Source organism: Sinocyclocheilus rhinocerous, unplaced genomic scaffold (genome assembly GCF_001515625.1).
Source record: "Sinocyclocheilus rhinocerous isolate Xijiao unplaced genomic scaffold, SAMN03320098_v1.1 scaffold2421, whole genome shotgun sequence".
Classification (NCBI taxonomy): Eukaryota; Metazoa; Chordata; class Actinopteri; order Cypriniformes; family Cyprinidae; genus Sinocyclocheilus; species Sinocyclocheilus rhinocerous.
Genome location: NW_015631715.1, coordinates 61,463 through 72,161, shown reverse-complemented (window position 1 = coordinate 72,161; position 10,699 = coordinate 61,463). Strand labels below are relative to the sequence as shown.

At 37.1% G+C, this 10,699-nt stretch overlaps 1 protein-coding gene across 1 annotated transcript in view; it reads right to left on the bottom strand.

Annotated features, from left to right (window-relative positions):
• Window positions 1-4,094: 4,094 nt before the first annotated feature.
• Window positions 4,095-10,699, bottom strand: part of LOC107741838 (uncharacterized) — a 20,793-nt gene continuing 14,188 nt past the window's right edge. The window contains exons 7-8 of the mRNA XM_016554616.1: window positions 8,305-8,384; window positions 4,095-4,338 (exon numbers count right to left, since the gene is read on the bottom strand). Of these exons, the coding sequence (XP_016410102.1) occupies window positions 4,246-4,338; window positions 8,305-8,384 (173 nt within the window). The 3' untranslated portion in view covers window positions 4,095-4,245. The remainder of the gene's footprint in view (window positions 4,339-8,304; window positions 8,385-10,699) is intronic.

Sequence of the window (10,699 nt, the reverse complement as noted above, 5' to 3'; positions counted from 1 at the left end):
GCAGTAATCAGGCCTGCGTGTGGCTAGTGAAATTTAACTCAGCTTTCTAAAATAATGTGATTAATCACAATTCTTTCATGATTTAACAGGAGGGGGCAATTAATTTTTGACGTAGAGCCAGGTAGGTTTGGACAGCTTTTTTCACTTAATAAATGAAATCATTTTTGGGAGTCGGTAAGCTTTTGAAATGTTATTCAAAGAAGTAAAAAAAGAGCCCCATATATGTGTATATATATATATATATATATATATATATGTGTGTGTGTGTGTGTGTGTGTGTGTGTGTATGTTTAAGCCTTTATTTTGAGTAAGATTCCATACTAACTGTAAAAGTAAGATATTAATGTTAAGACTTTTGCATATTATAAACTGAACTTAGATGTGGGAAATAATTACAGTTAGATCCAAAAGATAGTTTTAGCAACACAGCGCAGATGCTACAGAACACAGTTAGCTGACTAGCTGTATAAGATTGTGTGCTACGCTAATATATTACTTCACAGGCATTACTGGCTTGTACTTTTACATCCATAATATTATATATTGACAGTTTATTGCTGGTCTGTGGTTTTACGCTGCTGTAATTTTTAAAGATATCATATTATTGTAATGTGAGCTTAAAGGGTCATGCACTACTATGCAAATCACACAGCTTCAGTGTGACATCAATAAGAAAAAGTATAATTTCATAGATAGTCAATGATAGTTGTTCATATTAAAATATGTATAAACTTAATACTGTTAATACTTAATACACCTCCTGTCTTCGCCTTCCTTCCTGCATCACCATGACAAATACGTGACCTAGATTATTTATTTTGCAAAATCTTGTCATTTTTAATAAATATTACATTAAATTTAAAAAAAAAATAGTTGCCGCTCCAATTAAGCTCAGTGTGCTCTTTTTAAGCTCTTCCACATTAAGCGTCTATGTAAATATTTCATAAACAGACTATTAATATTAATATTAACTGATGGTTGTCACTTTAAGTTAATCTTTATAAAATTATTAATAACTTATTTTAACAGCTTTAAGATGACGAAATCTAGACACATTTGTAGTTTATGCCCAATGATTAAAGAGGCATGTCATCCGTACAAAGAAGGAGCCATCAGAAACCTGTCGTATCTGTCCAGGGAAAAAAAGTGACTAAAGGCTGGAATACATTACATGGCTTTTGAAATTTGAACAGATTTTTAAAACACCAGGGGCCTCATTTATAAAATGTGCATACGCACAGATTTGATCTTAGAGTGTGCGTACGCTAAAATCCACGGCAACGTTCATATTTATAAAAACGGTCTTTGACGTGGAAAAGTACTTACCGCCACGTCAGGGTCTGAGCAGGCGTACGCACTTTTCCTTGTGGCAAAGTCGGAGTACTGCAGCTATTTGAACATCTAAGCTGCAATAATAATAAAAGCGGTGTACGTGCAAGCACCGAATTCATCATAAACAAGAGATTAATGTGCAGTGTAGTCAGATTTTTTATTAACGGGAGTTTTTGCGAGATTAAACTGACCTTTTTAGTAGCCTAATGTTCAGCGTTCTTTACTCGCTTTGATATTGGCGTGTGCTCTTTTATATGGTAATGATATTAATTAGGGGGCGTTTACAAGGCGGAGATCTGACACCAGTCAGCTGCGCACAATTTCAAGATCATTTGCGATTTATAAATGTCACATCTGGAAGAGAGGCGTACGCACATGTTTTTGTGCGCACGTTCGTTTTCTCTGAATCGCACTTAGGCACTTTTGAGAAATGATCTTAGAACAAATTTAGGATGGTTTTTACGCAACATTTTATAAATGAGGCCCCAGGCATCACACACTTACAGACTTTGTAAATAGTCACAAAGGAAAACTGGGCATCATACACTTAACGACTGAGGATCACACACTACCAGACTTTAAATTCGTTCCGATCACAACAAACTCATCCAGAAATGTGCACATTGTTGCTAGGAGACACGTGACAAATGAAAACAATATGTGTTTTAATATCTGCTGAAAATATCAAACATGTTTGATATCTTCCGACTGGATGGAATCAAATTCTGAAGCTAAAAAATCAGAGTCTGTGATCATCATACACTACGTGATTTTCTATTAGATATGTCAACTCAAATCTGCAGACTGGTCCTGACTTTTAGCAACTAGCATACACTTCTACAGACTGTAAATCAGTGGAAAATCAGGGCAAAAATCATTTAGTGTATTCCAGGCTTAGAATAGAAATAAGTTGTCATCTATTTGATAAGATGCTTCATAATGAAGCTAGTTTCTGTGTTCATCCTCATGAATGAAATATTTTATTGGTTTGTCTTGTTATTAGATTTTTGAATTTGTGTTACTTAACTGAACGTGGACTAGTCTAGCTGTTGCAATATGTTTGACTGACGCTTTTAAATGATACTATGCATATACAATAACTGATCAAATTGAGTGCCTTGTTGCTTGATTTTAGTGTTCCGTTTTTTTGTGATTGACAGTACCTTCAAATAAAATATTTTTCAATTATTCTTTAAAAATATTGTTTAAAAAAAAATAAAAAAATATGATGTGAGCTTATTGGGAACAGGGGTGTGCTTAAAGGGTACAAAAATGTACCCATTAATGGAAATGCTTTTGTCATTTAAAATAAAATAAAATATTATTGTGTGAGAGATTAATATTTCATTTTAACATAACTTGTACTGAAGCCGATATCTTGTGCACTAAAAATGTCTTAATGTAGATTTTGGTGAGCTTAATGGGTACGTTTGCCCTATCTAATGGTTTATGTTAGCTTAAACACGGCAGCAGTGATTGAATAAGCTTTATATTGAAAATACTTAAGTATGAAAAAATCTGAATCAATCTGCACATTCGAGGGCATCACAAGACTTTATCGCAACCTGTACATAAAAAAAAATTGCCTATTAAATCACATAATTTTTATAATGTTGATTCATGCAGCTTATTAATTGACTAAAACTGTACTGTGAAATGTTTCACAGCTCGCAATAGTACAGGTGCATCTCAATAAATTAGAATGTCGTGGAAAAGTTCATTTATTTCAGTAATTCAACTCAAATTGTGAAACTCGTGTATTAAATAAATTCAATGCACTCAGACTGAAGTAGTTTAAGTCTTTGGTGGGTTTTTGTTAAATGTGAGCCAAAATCATCACAATTAAAAGAACCAAAGACTTAAACTACTTCAGTCTGTGTGCATTGAATTTATTTAATACACGAGTTTCACAATTTGAGTTGAATTACTGAAATAAATGAACTTGTCCACGACATTCTAATTTATTGAGATGCACCTGTATATTTCATCCACAGTATGACCTGGACTAAATAACCATTTCTAAACGTATAAGCTGATTTGTTTAAATGGCTTGGGCTGTCATTCATATATATATACAGTATTCAGTTGTCAACATTTGAAGTGGATCAAAACATTTCATCAAAGTTGTCCTAAAACCTAAAACTAAAATGTGTTCTTGTCTTAGGACAACTTTGATAAACTTTTTTGATCCACTTCAAATGTTGACTACTATATATAGTCAGTAAAGGGAACTGTTATTAGAAAAAGTAATACACAATCATTTGAAGTGACAGTGTGTTTTTTTTGAAAGCACAAGTATCATGCAAAAAAAAAAAACAGTATAAACAAAATGCTGACAGCACAATTTTTGTCCAGGGCAGGCACTCAAAGCTTCAGAGTATGACTGTAAAAGACTTGGAATGTAGTGCATCAATCACAAGGACCACGTTTAGGGTGTATTTTTAATGTATTTATTTATTGGCATGTAAAATTGCGATCCAGTTTCTTTGAATGGAAAGAGCTGTTCAGATGTTTTATTTCTTTTTTTGCTAATAGGTTATTTGTGTTTTGCATAATGGAAATATTTTCATGATGTACACATCATGACACACTTCATTTTGAAAACACGTCATCTTTATTGAACAGTGACATACAGAGAAGCAGTCATGCTTCATTTAGTGCATTACTGTGATGTTTTATGACAACATGTTGAGAAAATGAGAGAGATCTATACTAATTATTGAAATTCAGAAAATGAAGATCTTGAAGAATATGCATTGTAATTTATTGGCTGTATTATATTTATTACATTAATTTGAAGAATCACTGTGGAAACATTTGTTTCTCTGTGATGACATTTTGTTTAAATGATAACTATGTACCTTAACCAAATAAAATGTTTTTCAAGTGTTGTGTAAATGTGCTTAACTTCCTCTACTGTATGTCCTGTTCCATTTCCCGCTGGGGAGGTTTTGTCCAGGACAGTGTGACATTGATGATACCTCTTACTTCCAGAGCAGACTGCAACTAAAAAAACAAACAAAAAAAACAGATAAAGAGTACTTATAGTATTGATTTTAATAGTCTGAGTGGCACATTAACATTGTACGGCCATCCCTTCAGCAGATGCTTTTATCAAAATAAAGAGTAGAACAGGACTTAAAGGGGTCATGAACTGAGAAATCAAAATTCCCTTGATCGTTTGACATATAAGAGGTCATTGTGATGTAAAAACATCCTGTACGTTTCAGAACTCAAAACTGCCTCATTAGTCTAAAAACAGCTTATATTGAAGGCAGTCTGCCAAAACGACAACTCTGGGAATGTACCACTCTATAATGTAATAGTGTGGATAAGCACCGCCTCTGCTGTGTAAATCACTGCTGCATGATCCAGAACTCACTTTAACTAAAGCCATATCAGCATGCCAGATCTATGAACAAACTGAGCAGCACACTAAATATCTAGTAACACTCCAAACAACAACAATGCAATGGCTGCAAGAAGTGGAACCATTTTAAGAAATGTTGCAGCTCCACTCAAGCAAACCAAGCAAAATGCCGCTATACCAAAACCGTCCACAATATTGAACCACACCAGACAAACAGTGAATAAAGTGAATCGTTCTTCATTGACAGAGTAACTGCAGAGTCTGTTGATTCCATGACCAACCTAACACAAAAGAGTGAACTGTACAGCACTGTACACATATATGGTTAGCCGGTGGAAATAAAAGTGGACACCGGAGCCAAGTGTAATGTAATGGATTTAGACACTTTCCAGCACCTGCGAAAAGGGGAAAAGAACTTGATGTGTCAAACACAACAAAGCTAATAACTTATGGTGGCAACGAGCTACACACACTTGGCACAGTCACACTACCATGCAGTCTAGCCAGCCAGACTTATGACCTGATGTTTTATGTCATCAAAAGCTCCGCACAGCCACTACTGGGTCTACCTGACTGTCTACGCATGGGACTTCTAACACTTAACAAGGAAGTCCACCAGCTGAACACATCCGGTCAGGGTGAATTTAAGGACAGAATTCTCACCAAATATGCTGACCTTTTCAAGGATGAGGTGGGTAGACTACCTGCCACATATTCCATGAAAATTGACCCCACCATACCTCCTGTCTTCCGACCAGCAAGACGCATTCCAGTTGCTATGCAAGACAAGGTTAAAAAGGAGCTTCAGCGAATGACAGATCTTGGTGTCATTACACCCATTTCTGAACCAAGTGAGTGGGTGTCTTCCATGGTTGCTGCTCATAAAAAAACAACATCTGAATTTGTATAGACCCTAGAGACCTGAACACAACTATACAAAAACCCCACCACCCAATGAGAACGGTTGAGGAAGTTGCAGCCCAGATGTGAAATTCCACCATCTTTTCTGTGCTTGACACACAAAAAAAAATATTTTGGTAAATATCCCTAGACCATAAATCATCCTTACTTACAACATTCAGCACCCCTTTTGGCCGATATAGATTTCTGAAAATGCCTTTTGGCATAAACTCGGCTAGTGAAGTTTTTCAACGCTCGATGGAGCACATTTTCACTGGATACACTTGTGCTGTCATTGAAGATGATATATTAGTTGGTGGACACACAGTAAAGGAACAAGACGACAACCTGGAAAGAGTGCTTAAATGGGCGAGACAAATTTGCCAATTTTTTACAAATTTACAAATATGCAAGTTTAGACTGAACGAGTTGAACTATGTGGGCCATGTCTTCAGCAGTGACGGCCAACATGCCGATCCATCAAAGATTAAAGTCATCAATGTAATGCCAGAACCCACCAAAACAACTGCTCTTCAGAGATTTCTTGGCATGGTCAACTACATGGGCAAGTTTATCCCTAACCTCAGTGACATATCTGCCCCACTCCACCAGCTAACACACAAAGACACGGTATGGTGTTGGCTGCAGCAGCACCAGGATGCTTTCAACGCCTTAAATAAATGCCTTACACGCCCTCCTGTCCTGTTGTATTACAACGTTGACAAGCCTGTCACCTTAACATAGTTTGGTTTAGGAGCGGCATGCCTACAGGACAACAAGCCTATCGCTTATGCTTCACGGGTCCTCACGGAAACTGAAATGCACTATGCGCAAATAGAAAAAGTACTCCTCGCTATATAGTTTTTGCTTGTACCAAGTTCAATTATTACATCTATAGCAAAACAGTGACCATTGAAACTGACCACCAGCCTTTCGTGACAATCACCAATACACAGCACTCCTGCTTGACTCCAACGAATGTTGCTTCAGCTCCAACGATACAACATCACCCTAGTCTACAAAAAAGGAAAGCACTTGTACATACATGACAAGCACATGACACCTTGTCACAAGCTCCATAAGAATCTGTACATGAATAGTCCATGGAACAAAATACCTTTGAGGTAATGAATGTTTGCAATATCTCACCACCACGCATGGATGAACTTAAATGCCACACAGCTGATGACGCCACTCTACAAATGCTTGTGAACACAATCAGACAAGGATGGCCAAATAAACTGCACAGCCTTCCCCCAGCAATGCGGCCATTTCACCCATACAGACATGAATTGATCACAGATGATGGACTTGTGTGGACAGAGGAAAGCCTTACTACTATTAGAGCAGCAGGTAGACCGTGCCAAATTAGATGATTTCAAGCTGTTGTGGTCGTGTAGCGACAGCGGTCGTGTCCATTGTAGACATTACTATTCGTCACAGTGTTGCCAAGTCCGCGGTTTTCCCGCGGAATTTGGCTACTTTATCCTGTTGCCCCCTCGAAACGCGGTTAGTTTGGGCTAGTTTTGAGTAGCAATTGGGCGGGTTTTGTTGTGGAAACCTGGCAACCCTTTCCTTCAAGCAGGTGACGTTATTATTGCTAACATAGCGGACTCATCGAAAAATACATCATACAGAGAAAATAATCACTTCATCCAATGTTTAAGTGAATAAAATAGCCTTGACAGCCTTACTTACTAGAGTTCCACAATATTGACTTTGTTCTCCCTCACTCGACTCGTGTGTGTGTGTGTGTGTGTGTGTGTGTGTAGGTGATGTAAAAGAGGAAAGCAGGCATTTGGACCAAAGCACTGTGACGCAAGGGAGGGGGAGACTCAAAATGTTTCTAAACTTAAAATGCATTTTTGCCCCGTTTGTGTTGTTTTACTACTTACACAATTATTTAAAGTATAAAACATTGTTATTTGCAATACACAGCTTGGTTTTTAATCATATTTTAGGGGGGACAACCCTCAGATAGGGGGGGTCCTGCCCCCCCCGGGATTTCCGCCTATGGTCGCAACACAAAAGAGTGAGTAACTGTTTTAATCACATGGTCACTATTGCTCTGTCTGTTTTTACAGATCGTTTGAGATGCAAGTATTTATGTGTTTTTAACCAAAATCATATCAGCGTCCATTTATGAAGGATGTAGACTGTCAAACATACACAACTGTGGGTCAAAACAGGACAGGAAATAGCCTATTACTTCTAAATTATGATGTTTTTGATATACAAATTTCGATAACATTATAAATGGACTTCAGAGAACAGTACAAAATAATAAAAAAGGCAGTTCATGACCCCTTTAAATATAAAAAGTGCTTTTGTTAATGGCAGTGAATTAGTTGGAAAAGGTGTATTCAGCTGTTTCTGTACAAATTTGAAGGTTTTAGCAGATCAGGTGAAGATTGGCAGCTTGTTTCACCACAGAGAAAGTGAAGTTTCTGGAAAGCAACTTCTTGTTTCATTATTGAGGCATAAACTGTTTTATAAATCTGCATGATACATTTTCTTACTTGCTACTGTTATGAAACATACAACAACATACAGTGAATTGTGTTGTACTGTTGTAGTAATGGATTTTACTGATTGATGAAATCTTGTGTATTCAAAATAGGCATCTTCAATTTTATGCTTTTATTTTTTACTTTTATATTTAACAAAAAACAAACATTCATGAATTAGTAAGCATTTCTAACCTGATAGAGGAGATTATCACTCTCTAGGCCAGCTAAGTCAGAAGTGGAGGCAAATTTCATCTTCACAAAGTGTTTTATCACTGGAAAAAAAAAATCACAAATACACACAATAAGTGAACACACAAGTCGTAGAATGAGTTTTACAAGATAAATAAATTAGATTGTGGACTTTTGTCAAGATAGACATCAAACTTCTTTTGACGTGAGTAAAAACAAGGCTGTGAGATAGGGCTGGGCGGTATATCGAGTTTGTACGATATATCGATATACTCTTTATAAGCGATACAGTATGATGCAATACCATTCATATTGATATACAGTAGTTTGATACGAGCGCATTTGAAAAATAGCAGAGGACATGGAAGTGCATCATCTAATTTGTCCTAAACATGATAAATGCTTTATATTAAGGACTTTAAAATAACTGGTAAGGTATAGTTAACATGTATATTTTAAAGTGGCTCGCTCCGTCAGAAGCTTTGACAGAAAGGCTGCGTTTGCCGCTGACAGAGCAGCCTGGTCTCATTGTTTATACGTAGGCATTAATGTGTAACAGTTACAAACACAAAACATACATTTTTGTACGCTTTTATTGATGCTGAAACGTACAATTTAGATGTATTTCAATGTTTAAAACGTACAAGATGCTACGTATTTTTAGTCAAAAAAGTAAAATATTTACATATCTTTTATATCATTAATATATTCATACCATTAAACCTAAACCTACCCATTTTATAGCGAATATAAAAGGACACAAAACGTAATTGACTGAAATATGCAGGGTAATGGATATTATTCTTATTATTCTTCTGTACAAACTTCGGCGCGTAACTCGTCCCGCACGGTTTGTCACAATTTCTCACAAACACACAAAAGAGGCGTCAAATCGTGCGGCCTATTGAGGAATGGTGTGCTATGACTTTTATAAGCGATCGGGCGTACGATGTTCGTACAGTGGGCGAAAAATCGGCCGAAAAATCCCATAGACGTTGCATTGTGGCCAACTTTGACGGGTCGTAGCTCAGAGAGAGAATTTCGCAGAAACATGTGAATCACCACATTTGAAGAGGCTATCAAGCTGTGCGAGAACATACCCCGCAGTGGTGTATAAGTTGTACCCCTGGGGCCCAAGAGCCCCCCAAAGTTGTCCCATAGACATACTATGGTGAGGGACGGCCCATGAAACAGCATCTGAACACGTTTTTTCCTACTATGGTAATTTACATAGGAATTTTGCATCGAACATAACTCTGCATCACAATGTCATAGAGACATGGGGGTGGGCTCATTTTACTCAGGCAACCAATCAGACTCTCAGTATCACTGTAAAGCTGTCAAGCCACGCCCTAGCAACCATTTAGGGCACCCTAGCAACTGATCCCATAGACTGCCATTATAAAAGCCCAGATGGATGTCTTTGGATCACAGGGTCATAGAGACATGGGGGTGGGCTCGTTTGACTCTGGGCAGCAAACAGCCAATCATTAATCACAATAGACACTTCCTAGCCACGCCCTAGCAACCACTATCGAGCACACTAGCAACCCAAACTCAAAGAGGCATATCTTCAAATCTGAATGTCATAGATACATAAGGGTTGGTTTATATCATTCATACTGGCAAGCAGCATTTGGAGTGTCATCATTGGCAGCTGCTAAGCCACTCCCTAGCAACCAAACAAAGTACCCTAGCAACCATTTAGCAAGTCCTATAACTTTGCATCAGAATATTGTATAGGCATGGGAGTTGGTTATTTTGACTCATGCTAGCAAACAGGACTTCAAACATGTTAGTCATGCTAGCAGTGAATAGCTACATGCTAACAGTGATTAGCTAAGTGCTATTTCAGGCTAAGAACATGCTAAGAACTCTATAAAACTCCATAGTAAGAATCTGTGACAACTAGCAACACCCTAGCAACCACCCCGGTTACTCTAGCAACTCCATTGGATCAATATTAACATTTAATAAAAAAAAAACTTAATATGCAATACCATAAGTAATCCAAATGGCGGTGTTACAGCCAGTTTTGGTCAAGTTACTCTGAAAATGTAATCAAATTACTGATTACTCCTTTTAAAAGTAATCACGTTACTGTTCTGATTACTTTATTTCAAAAGTAATTAGTAATTAGTTACATTACTAGTTACATTACTTTTTTCTCCATGAAATGTATGAAATCCCAGCATACATGCTCCCGATAAATATTTGTTATTAAAGCATCAACATTCACAGCACACTTATTTGTAACTAAAACAAGCGGCTGCTGCGTGCATGGTTTGGCATGGCAGAATGCCAGCAAAGAGCGCTGCATTTATAATCTCTAAAAGACATCTCAGTTCAACGCAATCTCACAAATCTCTGTTATAACACAATAAATATATGCATAATG